This window comes from Hyperoodon ampullatus (assembly GCF_949752795.1).
Source record: "Hyperoodon ampullatus genome assembly, chromosome: 5".
NCBI classification, from domain to species: Eukaryota; Metazoa; Chordata; class Mammalia; order Artiodactyla; family Ziphiidae; genus Hyperoodon; species Hyperoodon ampullatus.
The window spans coordinates 60,457,092-60,479,455 of NC_136918.1; the positions used below are offsets into that span (position 1 = coordinate 60,457,092).

At 35.6% G+C, this 22,364-nt stretch overlaps 1 protein-coding gene across 6 annotated transcripts in view; it reads left to right on the forward strand.

The window, feature by feature from the left end:
- Positions 1–22,364, forward strand: part of MECOM (MDS1 and EVI1 complex locus) — a gene marked incomplete at its 5' end in the record, with an annotated part of 572,227 nt that overhangs the window by 545,429 nt on the left and 4,434 nt on the right. For 3 of the 6 annotated variants that reach the window (XM_079704203.1, XM_079704204.1, XM_079704205.1), the window contains 6 exons: positions 9,973–10,139; positions 11,219–11,296; positions 14,813–14,982; positions 17,141–17,285; positions 20,879–21,115; positions 21,949–22,132. In XM_079704203.1, coding sequence (XP_079560329.1) covers positions 9,973–10,139; positions 11,219–11,296; positions 14,813–14,982; positions 17,141–17,285; positions 20,879–21,115; positions 21,949–22,132 — 981 coding nt within the window. Of the gene's footprint in view, positions 1–3,853; positions 3,881–9,972; positions 10,140–11,218; positions 11,297–14,812; positions 14,987–17,108; positions 17,286–20,878; positions 21,116–21,948; positions 22,133–22,364 lie in introns of all 6 variants that reach the window. The other 3 variants (XM_079704201.1, XM_079704202.1, XM_079704200.1) reach the window with 2 other exon arrangements.

The following is a 22,364-nucleotide window of genomic DNA, read 5'->3' on the forward strand; positions in this document are numbered from 1 at the left end:
AAATAGAACTACCATACGACCCAGCAATCCCACTACTGGGCATACCCTGAGAAAACCATAATTCAAAAAGAGTCATGTAGCACAATGTTCACTGCAGCACTATTTACAATAGCCAGGACGTGGAAGCAACCTAAGTGTCCATTGACAGATGAATGGATAAAGAAGATGTGGCACATATATACAATGGAATATTATTCAGCCATAAAAAGAAATGAAACTGAGTTATTTGTAGTGAGGTGGATGGACCTAGAATCTGTCATACAGAATGAAGTAAGTCAGAAAGAGAAAAACAAATACCATATGCTAACACATATATATATAGAATTTAAAAAAATGGTTCTGAAGAACGTAGGGGCAGGACAGGAATAAAGATGCAGACATAGAAATTAGACTTGAGGACAAAGGGAGGGGGAAGGGTAAACTGGGACGAAGTGAGAGAGTGGCATGGACATATATACACTACCAAATGTAAAATAGATAGCTAGTGGGAAGCAGCTGCATAGCACAGGAAGATCAGCTCAGTGCTTTGTGACCACCTAGAGGGGTGGGATAGGGAGGGTGGGAGGGAGATGCAAGAGGGAGGAGATATGGGGATATATGTATATGTATAGCTGATTCACTTTGTTATAAAGCAGAAACTAACACACCATTGTAAAGCAATTATACTCCAATAAAGATGTTAAAAAATGAATTAAAAAATATAGTATATACATGTTTTTAATCAAATAATATTAATATAAGAAAATCTGCTATGTTTTAAGATTCCCAGAGTTAATGAAGGACCACAAAAGATGAGGCACATGTTCAGTGCTTGGAGTACAGTAATCACCCACTCAGACCATTGAAAATATGCCTGTGAGAGTCACAGTGGCAGAGAGTTTTCTTCCCACACCAGAATGTCGCGTCTTGGTATAAGGGACTGCCCACTGCTGCGTGTTGCTATAAGAACAGGACCTAACAGTGATACTCAGCTATTTAACACATCATATGTAATGAATACTGATCAATCAGAATGGACTCCTGCCATTCTGGAGCCGGGTCCTGGAAGCCCTTGCTGCACCAACTGTTCATGCTTTAGTTGCTGGCCGGTGGGCTGTCTGAAGGGTCTTTTGGAAGGAGGCCAGGGCTGCAGGAGGACATTCAGGGTAGTTGGGGCAGAGGCTATTTACCAACGACTACAGAAATATTTCATTATTTTGATAACCATGGTGGCTATTTTCATGTGTAAGGGCTGTGTATCAGTGGAATACAGGTGGCATAAAAAGCGTAGCCTGAGAGAAGCTCGGGTCACTCAGTTTTCACCAACCGTTCAGACCAGTCTGTTCTTTCAGAAAATCTGCCTCAAATGTTCTGAAGTTTCTGCAGAACGTTTTTGTTCTTTCTAATCCTCTATCAATTCTGTCCTAGCCTCAAGATCTACTTTCCTACAAACAAACAAATGAAAACTAAGAGAAACTGCCCAGGATTGGGGGCCAGAAATAACTGCTTTAGAACTGGCTTTCCTACTTATTCACAAAAATGTTTCAGTTTTGTGCAATGTAATTCATCTCTCCGAGCCTTCTCTATCAGTGTAATGGGAACACCCCTCCAGCCTTACCAGGGGAGCTGCAAGGATTAGTGATCACGTACATAATGTGTTTAGCATTGTGCTTGGCATATGGAAGGACCTAGATGAGGAAAAGCTCTTATTATTATTGGTTGCAGAAGTATTCCATTTTGAACATAAAGGGTGTCAGTAAAATACCCTCTGCCATCCTCTGAGCCCAGTCTTTTTGGTGGGGCTATACCAAGTATCTAGAAGTCCTTGGAAAGGTGCTTACTGTGTTCTTCGTGCTGCCTTGTTGGGCGGCAATCAGGGTGGCACAGAGCAAGAAGCCAACATGGAAGGACTTGCCTCTGCTCCCAGGGCTTGCCATGATTTTGTAGCTACATAGGTGCTTGGTTAAGACCATTCGCTGCTTCATTTTTCATTTAAAGTATATTGGAGCAAATCACATGGTCTCTCTGGGCCTTCTGTATCTTCATCTTCAGAATGAGAATAGTACCTACCCTATCTACTTCTCAGTGATATTATAATAATAAAGAGGAGACCACATGTTCTTGCTGCTTCAGGGAAAACCTATATATAGATAGATATGTAAATGCTTGGTAGTGGTGTTCTCTGGGCAAGGCTGATTTTACAATTTTTTGTATGTCTTTGTATTCTGCCCTCCTCCTTCCCCAGTGAACAGTGCCTAATCAATGAAAGTCACACACCTCAGTGGGTATTTATTAAATGTTATTGAAAGATTATTAGGCCATCTTACTGCTTTTTGGAGTAATGTATATTTTTCAAATCCTTGTCAAAAATACCCCAAACATATAGGAACACATACATCAAAATCAAAAGGTAAATGATGGTTTTATCATTCTTAGGGTCTAAATTCCTCTCAGTTCAGTTCTTAAAGAAGTATGTTTGCTCTGTCGGGCCACTGGAGGACTATTTAGCTTTATATTTTTCTCTTATAAATAAGTTAGTTTAATATAGGGGTGAAATAAACACTACAGAGGTTCTTCCTGAATATGTGGTTGAAAATTACTTGTGGAGTCTCAGATTATAATTTTGAAAAGAAGATGACAGCCACAGGAGGTGAGATGGAGGAAATGATATTGCCATGTGATCTTTGGAATGTCCATTTCATTGGGTACTTTGCATTTTGGGTACTTTACATTCACTTCGATAGCTCATTTGAATTGCCATAGATATCACTTGGCAATTATACTGTTATAAAAGTGGCTATTATTCCTTTGTTTGATTTTCCTATAGTTTAAATATTATTTTTGGTTACTTATGTATTTCATTTTCAGATGTTTGGCTTTGTGTTGATCTGCAACAGAGACTCTATTTTACTTCCATTTCTGTCCTTTATGCATTCGTTTTTTGAATTTTCTTCCTTTAAAATGTCTACTTGCTACTGTATCCCAAGGAACTGGGAAAAAGACTAAGGTCTTTTCCCAAGTTATCATTTATATATGGGTGTGAAAATCACTTAAGTCTTTTGCCTTTCATCTTCTTGCTTGCTTTCAACAAGTGTTTCCTGTGTTAGATTTCTTCTGTGATAAACCTTTTATCATTAAAAACTGTGCATCTTCCTTATTAAAGATACCATAATCTAAGAAAGCAAGATATATCCCCTTTAACCAATCAAAATGATATTTTTAAAGATGTAACATTTGTGTTTTCTGATAGAGCTTCTAACTCACTGAAGTTTTCTCCATTGATTCTTGTCATAAGTTGTCATAAATAACTCGATATTTGTAATTCTTTTCATTGATATCCTTCGGTGTTTGGCCTACTGATGGTCTCAGTCCCATCCTAGTAGAAGTCAAGCAGTTTTTTTCCAAGGACATTACCTTTTTGTTACTCGGTGATTCACGTTTGAGTAAATATCTTATTTTCTTTGTTACTAACATTGTAAAAATGCAAGAGACTATATCTTTTTTGCAGGAAATTGCTTAATTTTTAGTTATTAAAGTAAAATTTAGGAATCTTGTTTTGCAGTGAGTACAAACAAATAAAAAGGAAGCATCTACTTTGCTATTTAAGATTTGATAGTAAGTAGTGTTTAGCTTTCTTGGAAATAAGCACATTCTGGTTTATAACCATGATTCTAAAATTTAATTTAGGTAAATAGAGAAAACTCAGCAGTGTTATAAAATTATTAATTTTCATTTCCAAAGCTTTTACTCAAGATATAGTTACATGATAAACAAAAATTACTTAGTATAAATGTTAATTTCTCAAAGGATAGATTGCAATAAAGATACTGATACAGAAGTAATTTTTTGTTTTTTGTTTCAATTTTGCTCCCAGTTCCAACTGCCTGATCAGAGAACTTGGGTAAGTTTCCTACTTATATTTTTGACTAAAATAACGTAGAATTAAAAGGAAAACAACTTATAAGTTGCCATACAGACAAAGAATTCTGAGCCCTTTCCATAAAATGATATGGCTTTAGCAGATAGATTTCCAGCTTTGTCAAGCTGCAGAATGCTTTCAGTTATAATTGGGCATTTAGTGTGCTATAAATTGTTTACAGAAAGAAGTTTATTCTCTAAATCTGCCCCATTCCATGTAATTATACCTTGATGTAGAACTCTTTCTGGGCACTTGGGAGCATGTTGTTAAAAGGGACTTCAAGATGGGTCACTAAGTGGAAACAACCATTATTTGGGGGAGCCTGACCAGCGTGTTAAAGATGCTTATGATGAAGCCTTCAAAAGGATAAAACCTGAACTTATGTGTAGACACAAGATGACATTGGAATTCACATTCATATAACCCGGGGCAAAACTTGGTTCTGGCTATGTGGAGTCATAAGACTAAATGTTTAAAAATCTTTATCTGACTAGTGAATGTATCCTTTAGCATTGGGCCCATTTCCTCAACTTTCTTTTTTTTTTTTTAAGTTTTAAAAAATTTTATTGGAGTATAGTTGATTTACAATGTTGTGTTAGTTTCAAGTGTACAGCAAAGTGAATCAGTTATACATATACATATATCCATGCTTTTTAAAGATTATTTTCCCATATAGGCCATTACAGAATATTGAATACAGTTTCCTGTGCTATACAGTAGGTTCTTATTAGTTACCTATTTTATATATAGTAGTGTGTATATGTCAATCCCAATCTCCCAATTTATCCCTCCCCCTCAACCTTCAATTAATGTTTCCAGATACAGTCAGTTGTAAGTTGACATCAGTAGGGGAAAACTTTATTTTTTATTCAAGATACAAAGAATACTATTTATTTAGTTTTCACTACCAAATAAACCTTGAGTCCATGGAAATATATGTAAATAACATATATTACAAAATCTCCTCTAAGTGTATGTGCTTTTACTCCTTCATTTTCCTCTTCACTCAAAATTATACTGATTCTGAAGTATGGGTAGAATCTTGGAATGTAGTTAAATTTTCCTTTAGTCACCATATAATTATATATAAATTATTTTAAGTTAGAGCACTTTGGCAGTTACCTATTTCCTCTATCTGATGTTAGTTTTCCTTTTAGAACAGAAGTTCTTCTATTTTATTTCTTCTGTGGAATATGTGATGAATTGTGATTTTTCTCATCCTATCAACTTTTAAGGATTAAGTTCATTTATTTCAAAAGTATAAGAGTAGAGAGACAGAAACTTCCTTATTAGGCAAAGTTGTGCAGTAGACAGCGTTGTCCTTTCATTATCCTGGCTTATATTTCCAGTGTTTCTTGTCTGCCTCTCCTGGCAAAGGTCTGTCCAGAATATCGTACATCATTGTCCTCATTATTTCTAATGTAGAGTATTACTTGCTAGTAGCTTTGCTGTTAGGTGCTTCAAGCATAAGGTGCTGTCTCCTACACAAATGGCCAGTGCTTCTACCAACTTACAAAGCCAGTTCAGATTTTAAGTTAGACACCCTTTCCTGATAGTACAATGGTATAGCAACTGCCATTGCAATGCTTTGGAAACACTCCCATTCTTTGAATCATAGGCTTTTCAAAGCAATAATTTATATTTGTACTATAAAATATAGATATTAGTGGAAAGTAGTAAAATATTAAAGTTTATAATTTTTAGTGGTTAAAAAACCCTATAATTTTATAATCGTGACTGCAGAATGTGATATATGGAATGAGACAACCATAAAATATGAATATGTATTTCTCCCCCAAATGGCCATGATTTGAAGATTTCTCTAGATTATCAAGTGAATAAATATAGAAAACTACCAAATCTACAAACTTTCCCATCATAAGTTATTTATGAAAAGTTAGTTATTTTATGATAAAGCCATGTGTAATCTAATTTGTGAAACATTAGGTCACATAATTCATGGTGCCATTGGATATATCATTTTGTATAATCAGATTGTCACTTTAATAGTTTTAATGAGAAACTTCTTTATGTCATCAATTATTGGCTGCCAGATAAAAAATGTTAAGCTAAGTGCTTCAGACCCAGTTGATGATATCTTGCCTGCTGAAATGTTTTTACAAATACTAACTTTATTTGACGGGAGAGATAACTACATTTTTTGGTAGGAGCTAGGGAATTGTGTCTAAATATTAGTTTGCGTCAGTATAAAGTTAATAGCCCCTTGGGGACTGGAAGGGGGTGAAATGACTTCCTTTTCCAGACATCTGGCTGCAGATACCATCAACAACTACAATATATGTAAATAAAAATTACTGTTCCATAGGAAAAAAGCTGTCATTTACTGATCGGAGATTAGCCTATGACATTAATGGGACAGAGGGCAATACGTTTTTAAAATATATGATGTGATTTTTCCTCCTTTTTTCCCCCATTCTCAGCAAATATCCTCTTCATTGTAGTACATATTGTTCCCCCTTCATTGGTTTCTTCATAGTTGAAAAGTATGTCTAGCTAGATTCTGTTTCATTTATCCCAATTCATCTCGATTTTTAAAATACCAAGTCAGACTTTAAAATGAATGTCAAAACTTACCACTTCTACAAAATGCATGTTATTCCAAGAGAAGTATCACATGAGTCAGCCCAGATAGCTAGAGAAAGTTGAGGTTTGGACCCATACATTAGATAAAACTCATCTTAATCCAACACCTTAATCCAAGATATGGACCAGGGCTGATTGTTGGTCACATAATGGCTAAACTACCCCAACTAGCAGACGTCTAAGTCACTTTTTTTAAAAATAAATTTTTATTGGAGTCTAGTTGATTTATAATGCTGTATTAGTTTCAGGTATACAGCAAAGTGAATCAGTTATACATATACATATATCCACTCTTTTTCAGATTCTTTTCCCATATAGTTCATTACAGAGTATTGAGTAGAGTTCCCTGTGCTATACAGTAGGTTCTTATTAATCTATTTTATACATAATAGTGTCTATATGTCAGTCTAAGTCACTTCTATCTGTCCTAATGGAGAAACTTACTCTTTTCAGCTGATGTCAAGTGCTGTGAGAGCAAATCTTTGGGAGCTGAGAGGAAGGATTCAGTGATGGCTTATATGTTGTTTCAGTGGTTGCTAGCTGGAAAGAAAGTGGAGAGGGGGTGTGTGTCTGCATATGTGGTGTTAATAGCTACCCTCAGCTCACTTCCCATCTTTCTTCTCTCCCTCTTCCCCACTCTGACTTAATCCTCTTTTCATTTGACACCCCAAGACAAAGGTGAGGGGTGGCTTATAAGAGAGGCACTTGGGTAACCCCTATTCTTTTTCTTATTATCTTTAAGAATGTTGTTATTTAGTCATCAAGTCCATACTATATTTTATTATTTCTTAATGCTTTTCCCAAATTGAAACAGTTTGAGGTAAAGTAATCACAGTGATCTTCCTTTAAAAGGAGCTATTAGCAGCTACTAAAGCAAGACACATTTCTCAACAGCCAATTGCTCTTAAATAACTTGAAGGACTTGTAGTTTATATGTGCTGGAGATGAAAGCCGAGAATAATGATAGTCATGAGTAAGCTATTTTCCATATAAAAGGAAAGTGTTTCTACAAGATGTATTGCCCCAGGAATCTGAGTGTGTCGGCAGGGCGGACACTCAAATGATTTAAAACCACTAGATAATGAAACTTTACTCAAATATTAAATGTACATAAATAAAACATTTATAATCATCATCCATGCACTTACTATTTTTCCCAATAAATATATGCGATCATGCCCCTTACCCCTGCTAATCAGCTTGAAGACCAGAGGTCATTTTTCACTCAGACAATTTATTCCATGGAGGGTGGAATATCAAAATGATTTTCTGCAAGCAACAATTAGAAGGAATAAATGCAAATAAAATAGTATCATAAAATGTTTCTGGATTGATTTTTAATAAATAAAATCCAAAGTAATATGAAAATGCTAATGCTCTGGTTAGAGGGGTATAATGACCATATTCAGCAGGGACAGAGTTTCCTTCAACCTCTCTGAGCAGCAGCATCATTTTATATCTCTGCCCTGTGATCAGTATGTGTCAAAATCCTTCATAGTGACAAATGTGCTGTCCACTTGCATCTGTGGAGAATGTTTTAGCAGCTGAGTGATTATGAATCAAACCCCTGAGCTTATAGCCCCTACTGCCTCCCAGTGCGTTCACATTTGTCGTCTGACAAGTAAATGTATCTTGACTTTCCTCTGAGATTTTTTTTGCACCGTGTTGATGAAAGACATTTGGCAAATTGGCAGTGGTACCCTGTACATTGCAATTTGTAGCTAGCATTAGGAGTCTGGGCATGAAATGAGAGGGCAGGCTCCAGGATAAAGGGAAAAGAAAGAAAGCTAACTACAACATGAGTAGTCATTTGAAGAATCAAGCATACAATATTCCCTTTGTAAGAATAGAATCATGTTTAGGCCATTCGGTTAAGATTTTGCTCCAGCTTAAGAAGTCAGTGGTATTCTGTCCGGTTGTGTGTCTGCGGAGTATAAATTTTGTTAATTTTCTTTTTGAGTATGAAGTGTTGCCTTTTATTTTTAACCTGGACTCATAATAAATTAGACCTCCAACTCTGTCTTACCATCCTAGCAGCAAAATAATCTTTTTCTTGGGTTGATCAGTTGCTTGAATGTATAGTTGTTAACATTTTTAATCCTTGCATGGGGTCTTCTGGTCTACTGCCCTAGCCTTTTGAGAAACATACAGAGTGCATACAGAACACAAACACCTTTTAAACAGCTTTGTGAGTTCTCCAGTGGCATAGTGCCCTGAGAACCAAATAAACAACGGGTGAGTTGATTTTACAAGATGGCCTGAGAGTTTGCTTTTTCTTCTTAAAAATTCAGTAGTAAGCAGCTTCCAAATAAAATGTGAGAATGGGGGAAACAACATTTTGGGAGAGTTGAAGGAAAGGTGAGAGAGTCTGTCTAACTATAGACAGTAAGGATCAAGCTGCCTTTGAATGTAAATGCCACCCTCTGTTTATGACTCTGTCGAATACGTGTGCAGGTAGACAAAAAACTTGAAGATTATAAGCAAAATAAATTAGGTTATTTGAGGGGAAGAACCAGGCAGGATAGTTTTTCTTCAAGAATACTGCTCTAAGAGTTTGGTCTTACTTACAATGCCCATGACAGGTTATGTGAAGTTATGATAATATATCATGAACTGTCATTTCAACTTAATCTTTGTCCAGGACAAATGAATATTTCACCAAAATTCTTTGTACATAATCACACTTAAAAATCTAGTATATCCAGATATTAATTTAACATAAAGCACTGTTTACACATTTAATTTTTTCTTTCTGCATTACATACATTTGGCTAAAGCTATAACTTTGGAACACCTGATGTTTTTCATGCTGTGAGTTCTTTTCATGGGACTCCCTACTTCCTATGGTTTTTATTACCTAGACAAGGCATACAGGATCTCTTGCTATAATTTCCAGTTTACTATTTTTTTACTGTTTATTTGGAAATCTCACAGACCAAGAAGATGGTGGACTTGTGTCCCAAAGAACCATCTTGCCAGGGTTAGATTCAAGCTTCTTTTATACTAAAAAGGGAGGGAGTAAAGTCAAATATTTCCTGGTTCCAGTCAGCCTCTGGAGGGGATGTATTAATTTCTTCCTTCCTGCAGTCATTCACAGGTGGGCCTGGTGATTGTTGATAGCATGATACTAATGCTGTCTCTTAATTTAATAAAAAATCTAATGGTTTTATTCTCTCTCATGTATTTCATTGCTCAATTGTATATCAAATTATTACAAAATGGTCTAACTAAGGGCTTATGGAAAAGTTCACTTGGCACTTTGTAAGCTTGATTCTACCTTTGTTACCTTTAAGATCAGTGAATTCTCTCATTTGTTTAATATTTGGACACTACAATCTCTTTCTACAGCCCCTTGCATTCAGCAGATTTGATGCTTCCCTCTTATTAATCTGTTCTTGGTTTGCTAGAGATGATTACAGAAGGAAGGATGTTTGCCCCATCCTTCATGGTCTTGTGCTTTTGCCTTGCAGATGTCAGCCATTGAAAACATGGCGGAGAAGCTGGAGAGCTTCAGTGCCCTGAAACCTGAGGCCAGTGAACTTCTACAGTCGGTTCCCTCCATGTTCAACTTCAGAGCTCCTCCCAATGCCCTGCCAGAGAACCTCCTGCGGAAAGGAAAGGAACGCTATACCTGCAGGTAACTGCAAAGTTAATCATGGCCTGCTTTCCAAAAATCTCCCCTCTGATTTCAAAAGGCCCTGCTGTTTGTTTTGGAAATTATTCTTGATTGGATGATTAATAGCAACCATGATAGATCTCAGGCACTTCAAAGTACTCTTTATTTAGTGGGATATAAAAATAATGGTTTAAAAAATTATTATTAAATGAAAATTTTAACACAGGCCATTTGGTTGTGATAAATGAGGTTGGAAATGGTCCAAGTGCTATCTACTTGTTTCACTTTGATATTTATGAATTTTCTTTCACAGTTAATTATTTTCATCCAAAGGTATAATAATACTGTCCTCAAGCATATATTTATTAATTGTCATGGCATTGAAGAATAAGGCTATTAATGAAGGACAAATAAGGTCGATAAGTGAAGAAAACTAGTTAATAAGTTTCTTGTTACTCATCAGTAGTACAGTAAAGCTCTTTTTTAGTTTCTGTTTTCTTTTTTAATAAATCATACTTACAATTTCTGAATTGTCTTCAGAAATTTGTGGCATCTGACTCAGGCATATCAATTTATCTGCTGTTTGGTAAATGTGTCACTTTCTTTCCAGAAAAGCTTTTATAGGAACATACCTTGATGGATGAGGTCTTAGAATCTTGTCTGATCTGATACCACTCAATGTACAGAGAGTTGTCACTGTGCCTAACATGTAAAATGAGTTGAAACATTTGAAATCTGTTTACATCAACCCAGAATCACAGGCTCTTGTCATTTTTTAATCCCCTTGTCTGGTTCAGTTTTGTGAATGTAAAGATACAGAGTTAATAAAAGAGGAGCATGGGGGTCATCAAAACTCAAGTCTGTTTTCATAAACTGCTTGCTTATGCATGAGCAAATTCAACCGGATCTCATAACGCAGTCTTTATTTGTAGAGTTATTTATATCTGTAGAATGGCTTTGTTGCAAATTTTAAATACCAAAGACATGTGAGTTCCATGCAAGATTAATTAATTCAGGAATAAGCATCTGGCTTCTATGCAGCTTGAGTGGAATACAGTCAATTGTGCTGACTTTCTCTTATAAACATCTTTTCATAATAGATACTGTGGCAAGATTTTTCCAAGATCTGCGAACCTAACACGGCACTTGAGAACCCACACAGGAGAGCAGCCTTACAGGTTTGACAATGATTTTTACTAAATATCTTGATAAATATTGTAATAAAGTAGGCTCATTGCCACAATTTTAAAAGAGGCTATTTTTGTGAATGTCTGAATGTATGTCTGTTCAAGTTTGAGTCAAAGAAGAATTAACTAATGGCTGGGGTTAAAATTTAGAAAAGTCCTAATTTCTTGAATCATCTTCTTATATCTCAGTTTAAAAGTTCTAGCAGTGTCTAGTATAGAATAAGCGTTTAAGAACTGTTAGCCATTTTTAAAATTAAGTGCTCTCTCTCCTCAGTGATTCATGCCATTTTAATTGACAATAATCATAATCTTGCAGCCTCCCTCTTCCGAGCCTTAAATCTCTGCTAGGAATTAACAACCCGGATATATCTTTGTTTTCCCAGTACAGCTAAGTCAATGTCTACAGGTCCCATTAGGAGGTTTAAAGAATAAATTTTAAACCTGGAGAGGAGGAAGAAAAGGGAGCTAGGGGTAGAACAGATAAAATAGAATATATTATAGGAAGAGAGCAATTCTGTCAACAATTTCTCAAGTGCTTCTTAGCTTATTCTCTTAAGTGTCAAAATTAGCCATATGACACATGGCACCTGTGTTTAATTTTAATATTATTGTTTACTAACAAATGAAACTAACCACAATTCTCCATTCCAGTTTTAAAATATCACCTACATTGTTGAATGTGTAATGCCTTGCACACAGTATTAGGTTCTCATGAATATTTCTTCAAAGAATGAATGTTATTTATCTTAAGTAATATTGTAATTTTATTTTGCTTTGAAATTCTTATGCATTGCATATGTGTAAACTTATTTTTGTCTGAATGTTTTTGTCATTAAAATAAATAAATTATCAGCTTTCAAAGACTTTTTTACATACAAGGATAAGAAAATGGGCAGACCAATGTTCATTTGAAGATTGTTCAAATTTTAGGAGAAATTTTAGGAGAAAACTGGAGGGACTTAAACTCAGAAAATAATAAAGTATTTTCTTAAATTCTTTGCTTTCCTACATGTTTTATAAATCACTAATCATAAGTGATATTTATAAGTGACTTTATATGTGATAGAATGTGCTTGATATAGTAGGTCTCAGAGAGATATAAAAATGGGAAGTGTTAGATGATTTCCCTTTTTTGAGAAAATGTCATATCCAAGGAATTCTGCTTAAGTGGGGGAAAGATTTCCACACTTACATTTTGTTATGGCCAAGGGTCTGGTATGCAACTATGATACCATGCTCATTTTACTCTTTTTTTGTACCTGAATTCAGTGGTTTCATTCTACCCTGTAAATGGTGCTATTATTGTACGTATATTTTTTAAAATGCAAACCAGAATTTTTCATAGCTGAAGACCTTAAACAGTTATTTGTCCAGCTCTTCTGTTTTACAAGTAAAAAAATTTAGATCCACAGATGCTAATTGCCTTCTGTAAAGTCTGGTATTAATAGACCCAAAATTAAAACCCAGTTCTGGAACTCTCAAGTCAGCGTTTTTAATCTCATACCATGATCTGAAAGGCTCCCTTGACCCCTGTGTTTACATCCAGTAACCAGGAAGGCTTAATTGTGTATGCTCACGAGTGTGTTATGTACTCCTGTTTAGAATTTCTGAAACTTAGGCTCTGAATTGAGCTGTTTCTTGACGACCAACTAATTTACTGGAATAGAATGGGATGATTATTATTTAGGAGCACTCAGACATTTGGCCAAGATATTAGCAGAGGAAAGATACAAAGTAACAGATGGTTTTTGGTTAAAACTTCCTTATTGACTGATTATATTAGAGTGGATGATATTTATTGGATTTACAGCTTCTGTGCCTATAAGCAGACAGTTGGAAGCATGTCAAAGACAAAATCTCTCTTCCTCATGATATGTGCAGAAAATATTTTGAGTGAAAATTTTTCTAAAAAGTTTGATGGGAGTGTAAGTTTTCTCTATCAGTGTTTCCTAGGTTATTCTGCTTAGGACAACACAACTGTGCTAACTGTATGATGGTCCTCATTGCAGTGGGCCTTGGAAGTTCAAAGAAAGCCAAGAGTCCATATATATCCATATATATATATTTTCAAAAGCAGAGGCTTAAATATTACAACTACTATCAATGTGGGATTTTACCCATTTTAAAATTAATATTATTAATTTAAATTTGAGGAACCTCCTGATGCCAGAATGGTTTTTTAGGAGGGAAATTAAATCAGGCCTTGAGTTGGTTTACTGATACTATGACAAAGTAACTAGTTTAACAGATTTATTTCCCCACTGAACTAACTAGACATCTGGCATCATGTAGAGACAGCCATAAAGCCCAAACACTTTGAATGGAGTGGGGTAGTTTCTGATGTAGAGTCCCTCGAACTGCTGAGTCTGCACTCAGAAGTGGGAGAAGGGCCCTTCACACATGGAAGAATGAGTTTCGGATGTTTTGGCTGCTAAGTTAGAAATTTTCACTTGAAAGTTATCTAAAGAAAGTTGATTTTTCCTTTTACGCAACACACGTACAAAAAAAAATCATATAAACAGACAATGCACTCTTTAAAATGCCAGAGGAAAAAATCTTGTCAGTTATCACTTTTCTTCCTCACCATAAGAGCTGGTGGGAAGGGGAGAGGGTGGGAGGTTACATTTTTATTTTGTGACTGAAGGAGAACTTCAGTAATTTATGATTTTTTATCTTAAATATCATGGAAGGCAGAAACAATTAGCCAGGCAATAATATGTGCTTTCCTGAAAAAACTGACCTGGTTCAGAACTGCCACAGACTCTAGGAAAAATAAAAGTGGAAAACTGGGAGGAATCCAGAGAGAGGGGGGTTAGCAAAGACCTTGTGTTTTTATCCGAAAAGGAGAATTTAGTGGTACTCTTTCTTTTGTGATGGTTTAAACATTAACACAATAAAGGCTTTGGGGGGCCCTAATAACTATAGATTATGAAAATCAGTATCTTTGGCATCAGACTAAACTATTACATTGCCCCTGTTTTAAGAGTTTGGGACCTTTATTGTTATTTTGGAGAAGATAACAGAATTTCTCCTTCAGGATTAGCAATTGAGAAAGTGAATTTACTAAGAAAGTATTTAATCAGGCTCAGAAGTTTTGAATTAAAAAAATGATATTTTTACTTTGTTTGAACAATATGTGAATCTGTTTCATGTTTGTTTACAGAAGATTTAATTGTATTGTCCTAAGCAGAAGATAAAACAAAACTACTATTTCTTGATGTTTTTAATTTCGTGAGCTTTACTTGAAGTATTAGAACTGATTACCTTCATAAACTTGTGATTTTATTATGGTGTTTTATGAAGTATTTTATTATGGTTTTTTATGAAGTCATGAAAATCTTTAATGCAATCAAAGTCTATTTATTGGAATTGAAATTTTGGCTGTGTGGATAGTAATCTTCTCTACAGTGTTGTTTTATGGGTGATAATTTTGGAGATCTGGTTTGCTTGTCTTGAGAAATATCTTTTGATTTGCTTGTGAATATTTGTTCTGTGTTTGTTTTTCAGATGCAAGTACTGTGACAGGTCATTCAGCATATCTTCTAACCTGCAGCGGCATGTTCGCAACATCCACAATAAGGAGAAGCCCTTTAAGTGTCACTTATGTGATAGGTGTTTTGGTCAACAAACCAACTTAGACAGACACCTAAAGAAGCACGAGAATGGGAACATGTCTGGTAGGTCATCAATTGTGTTTTGAGGAGGAGACGGTAGCTTATTTTTCTTATTTTAAAAGACAGCTGTGATCATTCTTTTGTTCCATTTTGACACGAGAATCAGATCCTGTTGTGCAAATTTGCAGCACGTTTCCCTTGAGATTTTTGAATGAAGTGAATGATGTGATCGTTGAATAATATACAACTCAGAGCTTTATTTGGATGATTTTATTTTCTCCTGGATTCATCTCAGTGGGCAATCTCAAGCAAAGAGAACCATGACCCGAACTCACTGGAGACTGATGAACCAAGATTTCCTAAATTGCAGAGAACAATATTTCCATCTATTGGCATGGAATGTGGCCCCCAGCCTGGCAGGATGACCACAGTGGAGCCCCAAAATACCACGCTCTGAGTATTAACCTAGAAACCATGGCTGCTTTTGCAGAAGGCCTGCAGTTCAGAGGACCTCTCCAGGGGACCTTGTTTAGAGATGAGTGGTAGGAGACTGTCAACATGATCAGAGTAGCCCGTAGCAAATGATAGTGGTGTGTGGTTTTGGTCACAAATTCCAATGTAGAATTAAGTTAAAAGTGGTGGGCTTCCCTGGTGGCGCAGTGGTTGAGAGTCCGCCTGCTGATGCAGGGGACGCGGGTTCGTGCCCCGGTTCGGTTCGGGAGGATCCCACATGCCGCGGAGTGGCTGGGCCCGTGAGCCATGGCCGCTGAGCCTGCGCGTCCGGAGCCTGTGCTCCGCAACGGAAGAGGCCACAACAGTGAGAGGCCCGCGTACCGCAAAAAAAAAAAAAAAAAAAAAAAAAAAAGTGGCAAGAAACTAGACTTCCCTTAACCCAGACGTACCAGCGCACAGTTAGCAGAAGACATGGTAGATTTTCTTGCCTTTGGCTTCTAATACTTAGATAATAAACCATTAACAAATGTTTAGCAGCTGGCATATGTGTGTGAAACCAACTTATGTAGCCACTATTTGTTTCTAGAAAATTAAGCAAATGACTTAGAAATAAGGAGAGGGGTTGTGCATGCAGCTCCTGAAAAGGATTTTAAGAACAGAGAAAAGTTGGGTTTATACAAAGTAGTAATCTTTACTGAAGGAAATTATTTTATTATTAATCCATCCTCTATTGTACAGGAACATTGCTTATGATTTTGAATGAACTATATGCTGTTCGTTTCCCTTAAAGCCAAAAATCTAATGATCATTGTTTTAAAATATTGGATTTTAGAGGCAGAAGTCTAATCCAATACACAAAAGTGGCTACACTTTCTTACAGTATACCACTATAATTTTTCTAGTCAAAATTATTTCAGAAAATAAATAAGTTAAAGATTTAATGTGTCAAATTTGAATACTTGTTTGTTGGTCCAGGTTATAACTTTGTTAAACTGAGGGGTGTTCTAACCTCTTGTTTTTGTCATCTAGACTATTGTGATGAACTATTAAACTGTAGATATTTTGTGGGCATGCTAAACAGCATGAAGCAAATGTTAGTATAAAGTTTGACCACATGTTATAAAGTGTTTATAATTTGTAAATTTATGGAAACTTTGGAATAATTTGTGATACAGGTATTTTGATTCTAATTTTATAGGTAAGGAAGCTGACAATCATTCTGTAATCCACAGACTCAATATTGTCCTCTTAATACTATACCACAACTGTCTCTCGACTGGTGTGTTCTGAGTCTACCCACAGCTTAATCCACCAAATCAAAATGCAGTATTTCCAGCATGTGTTCAGTCTTTATTTGATAACATACTTTAGCACAGGGGCAATAAATACATATTGACTGCAACCAGGTATACAGTTTCTTCTGCAGAATGTATGTAAGACCTCTCTATAATTTGCCTCACCCCATATTCTCATTCTACAAATTAAAATGTTCCCATGTCACAGTGGGAAAAGGAGGAAGCTAGTGGGAGAAGCAGCATCTTTGGGTGACTGTATCTCACTATTTCAACGGTTCAAAATAGTCCCCATTCACTGGCATGGGTACTGTGGTAAAACTGGGAAGACCTTGACCTCCTAAAGTTATCATTATTAATATTTGAAAAAGCCTGTTTTAGGAAACAACACTGATCAAATGAAGAAGGTATGAGATTCAGAATAAGTTGCCCTATAAATAATAGTCTCTTTCACAAAAGGCTTTCTCTCCCCTCAGGTACGGCCACATCGTCGCCTCATTCTGAACTGGAAAGTACAGGTGCGATTCTCGATGACAAGGAAGATGCTTACTTCACAGAAATTCGAAATTTCATCGGTAATAGCAACCATAGCAGCCAGTCTCCCAGGAACACAGAAGAGAGGTAAAGCTTGTTTTTTCCTCTTTAAAGTCGATGATTTCACAAATGAACGTTTTCAAATACATTTGCAGTGCTCACTCTTGTGCCACTACTTTACTCCTGCCACCAATGGCTGGTATTTATTTAGTACAGATTAAATACCAAATGGTCTTCTAAGCACTTTATATTATTAGTTAACTTAATTACCCTAATAACCCTATGAGATAGCGACTACTGTTTTATAATTTTATCAGTGCAGGAATGGAGACATCGAAGGTTAAATAACTTGCCCAAGGTCACCTAAGTAATAAATGGGATTCAACTGAGCTCTGTGGTTCCAAAGCCCAGGCTTTTACCACCGTTCTGTTCTGCCTCTCTTGATAGCTAATTAGAGTATTTTATCAAAACTTTCCAACTATGGCTTCCCTGGTGGTGCAATGGTTGAGAGTCCGCCTGCTGATGCAGGGGACACGGGTGCGTGCCCCGGTCCGGGAAAATCCCACATGCCGCGGAGCGGCTGGGCCCGTGAGCCATGGCTGCTGAGCCTGCGCGTCCGGAGCCTGTGCTCCGTGACGGGAGAGGCCACAACAGTGAGAGGCCCGCAAAACAAACAAACAAACAAAAAAAAAAACTTTCCAACTAGAAGGGAAAGCCACCACAGGAGTTCAGTTGAATCACTGGCTAACAGTGGTTACTATTATAGATCATATGATATATCATGTATACAGAGAGTATATGACTATATATATTATACGACTATATATATATCTGTATGTATATGTATCTGTATATATTTATACATACTGTAGATATTTACATATAAAATACTTATTGAATGTCATCCAAATATCTTTTTAGAAACCGTTTGTGACTTCTGAATAAGATTCTATCCCTTCCTTATATGCTCTCAGGTGCAACCTCATTTAATTCTGGCATGTTTGTTTCGGTGGGTATAATCATCCTTGTTTTTAAGGTGCACTGGTTCCCTCTTGTCATTATCAACATCAAGCACATATGGCTTAATTCATATAGAAAAACTTTTAATGATACTGATAATGATAATGAATACTTATCTAGTATTTTACATTTTATGTGATGTAAATGAAACATTATTTTACCCAAACTACTGGGTTTAATTTTTCTTATCTATAAGTTACAATTAAATATCTGATATTGAGAACTATGTTGTTCTGAATATAACTATCCAATGGCCTATTAAATTCGATCTGCAATGTACATTTTAATGTAACAGGAAATTAATGAAAGTTCCATGACTTTTTATCATGCAACTGTTATTGTTTTCTATTTTTGATGCTATTAAAAGTCAAAGTTAATTGTTTTAGGTACTTTTTTCCGTTAAGGCAAGTATCAAATAAACATTATTTTCCAAGATAACATAAAAATATATGACCACTCTGTTCTTCAACTTGTATAAAATTGTTTCTACGGGAACAAGGAGAGAATATCTGCTATTGCATGACTCTTCCCAGCCTCTCAGAAGTCTGATAAAACTATAACTTTGTGCGGTTGGATGTCTTTCCCTCTGCTTGCCCGTGCGTGTGTGTGTGTGTGTGTGTGTGTGTGTGTGAGAGAGAGAGAGAGAGAGAGAGAGAGAGAGAGAGAGAGAGAGGTGAGGAGGCAGATATCAGAAGTACAAAGTACTAAGGACAAGTAAGAAAGACAGTCATGATCTTTTGATAATTTTGACATTTTGTTAATGATAGTTACATGATACAAATAAGAAATAGTGAACAAAAAGCACCATTTGTGTTCTGAGACTCCTATTCAGATTTCGAGCCCTTAGCTGGAGATTTGTGAACCATAAAGCTGAAACATCTGGCTTCAACATGTCTAAACAGCATAGAAGTAAGAAGACTGAGTCATCCAACTTTTCTCCCCTCAACTCCTATCAGACTACTTTTGATGAATAATTTAACCCCCATAAATTGCCACATTTGAAAGCATAATTAACAAATAGGTTTTCTTAATCACGTTGGCTTTGTTACTTTTGGTTTTCATCCATGCACTCTTTTGTTCTTTTACTTTTTCTTTCATTTCTTTAAAACAACAATTTCGATCCATTCAAGCTAGCAAGTTGGCAGTGTAACTGGAAACTAATAATTTATGTCTGTGCAAAACATGTTTTCATCATTCTTTGATAAAAGAGGTTAAGAGACGGATTGTATAAAAAAACTTAATGATGATATGACTTTTTCTGGTCAAATGAATTTTTACTGTGTGCATCTGTCACATCCACAATTGTTTTATTTATGTGTTTTTTTGCCCTGAGAAATCTAAGTATTAAATTATACTCATTTTTTTAAATGTGGAAAAGTGATGGGGGTCTATCGCTGATACCTGATTTTCCATAATCTCAAAAATAGTTACATTAAATGTGAAAATTATACATGACTGTAACAATAATTTAGCAGTCTCAGCAAGTTTTCTGAATTAGTAAATAGGTAAAGGAGCAAGACAAAATTGAAAGATTCTGAATGGGCCAGGAATCAGGACTGGATGCCTAGGATGATTTAATTTCTATCAAGCTTTCTGTACTTGGGCAAGTGCCTTAACTTCCCTGATCATATATCTTTAAAAGGAGGAAGTTAGGAGGAGAGATTCAAAACATTTATAATTGTTTTATAACAGTTTCAACTTTAAAATCTTACAATGAAACTTAAATTCAAGTTACACATATTTTAATGTTTACTTTAAAGCCCGAAAAGCTTATCCTAGTTTCATAAATGCCCTCAAAAGTTTTAAACGGGGACTTCTATGTTATTAAGTTTTTTTTATAATTAAACTTTCGAATCACATATTGCAATCCTTGCCACCACCGACTAAAATATTACAGATGACTTTTTAAATATAATAGCCTTCTTTTGCATCATTATGTTATACACACTTGCTAAGTAAGCTTCAAAATATATTTGTACAATTACATTTTTATATCATTTCCCACCCCAACGTTATCCTGGGAAACAAGGAGTTTTTTTACATTCAGATCATCCAGGATAATTTGAACAAAGTACGAATAAATGAGCACTCAAACACTTTCAAGTCTCAGTAGAGTGTTTAAGTGCCATATACCCACCAATGTCACCTAGAAATAGCAAATACTGGTTAGTCCTTGGCAGCTATTTTAACATATTCTTTGAACTCTTAGATTCACTTGAAGCATGTGTATTGAAGCTTTGGCAATGTTGCTCAGGGGTATGAGTTTTCCAGAAATCTATTCTTTTAAATGGTGCATACTTATATGGTAATTAGGTAACTTTACTTAGAGAAAACTGTTGTGTGCTTTTTATATCCTATATAACAATATCATTTATCAAGCAAAGGCCTGATAAGAAATAGGAGACTGAGATTGTTTTCCCAGTTCGACCAGAGGCTCTATTTATAATCCGAATAATCACGCAATTATTTTTTTCTTCATTTTCTCATTTGTGAGGTTACATTGTTTTCCCATGGTTGCCATAAAGCATAAACAATAAAAAATTTGCTCTAGAAATGTTGAAAATTAAATTGTTGCTAGGAAGACGTGATAATAGAGCTAACTGCACGTTTAAAAATGATACCAGTAATTGAACCTCTTTCTTTTTTTATGCTTTTGAAAGAATGAATGGCAGTCACTTTAAAGATGAAAAGGCTTTGGTAACCAGTCAAAATTCAGACTTACTGGATGATGAAGAGGTGGAAGACGAGGTGTTGTTAGATGAGGAGGATGAAGACAATGATATTACTGGGAAAACAGGAAAGGAACCAGGGACAAGTAATTTACATGAAGGAAACCATGAGGATGACTATGAAGACACCAGCGCCCTGGAGATGAGTTGCAAGACGTCCCCAATGAGGTGAGAAGCAAGAGTAGATCCACATAGGGTTACAATTCCTGCTGCTCTGTTCTTCCATTAGTGCACTATTCCAGGTGATAAGCAATTTGCGAGCAATAAATTATAAAAACTAAACTTGAATTAGCAAGGCATACACAGTGGATTAATTTTTAAAAGATGGAAACAAAGTGGCCATCAACATAATCCGCAAGCATAAAAATACATCAGTGTTTGTGGAACTCTGATTAACCTGAGGAAGGAAGGGTAAATGAAAGCTACACAAGTACACAATCACTTATTTAGACTCTACCTATTTCTACTCAAAGAAAAATAGAGATTTCAACATTATCTAATTTATTCAATTTATGTGGTGTGTTATTATTCAAATATTATTGAGATAAATTTCACTTTACTTGATATATTTGGAATCTATATAGATGATAGATATTTAAATGGAAAAAATTAGCCCAATAGTTAAATTGATGGGAATATTATATTTTCATATGGATAATTGGTGCCAAACGAGTATAATCATAACTGGCTTTATTTTAAATGGAAATTATAAACATATGAATTCTGTCTCCACTGCATTGCTGACTTCCCATGTCATTGACTTTAATTCTTTATCTCAAATATACTCTTGCTTTAGTCATGAAAAATCTGAAAAGAAATATATTTATAAGATAGAATATTTGTAAACTTTTTAGAGAACCCAAGAATTGATGCAGGCTACTTTCTACTGCAAATATAATATGTTTGACAAGTGTATAGACTCAAATGAAAAGTGATTTGGTTGGATATCAAACTGAAAAAGAAAAAAAAACCCTCTGTGCTTTCCCATTGGTTCATTTTAGGTATAAAGAGGAAGAATATAAAACTGGACTTTCTGCTCTAGATCATATAAGGCACTTCACAGATAGCCTCAAAATGAGGAAAATGGAAGATAATCAATATACTGAAGCTGAGGTGTCTTCTTTCAGTGCTTCCCATGTGCCAGAGGAACTTAAACAGCCGTTACACAGAAAGTCCAAATCACAGGTACATACTTTCCTGCAGTATAGCATCCTGATGATATTGTGCCTTTGACACCAAAGGCAGATACATTTTGCAATGTTCTAGAATCTGAGCAGGCTCAGGTGCTTTACTCAAAACGTTCAAATCTTTGTCCATGACCGAATCCAAAATAGTCAACCCCTACAGCAATTAATATGACTGGATTCTGCACAGAAATTTCTGTGTCAAACCCTGACCTCCAATAATCTTCCCTTTC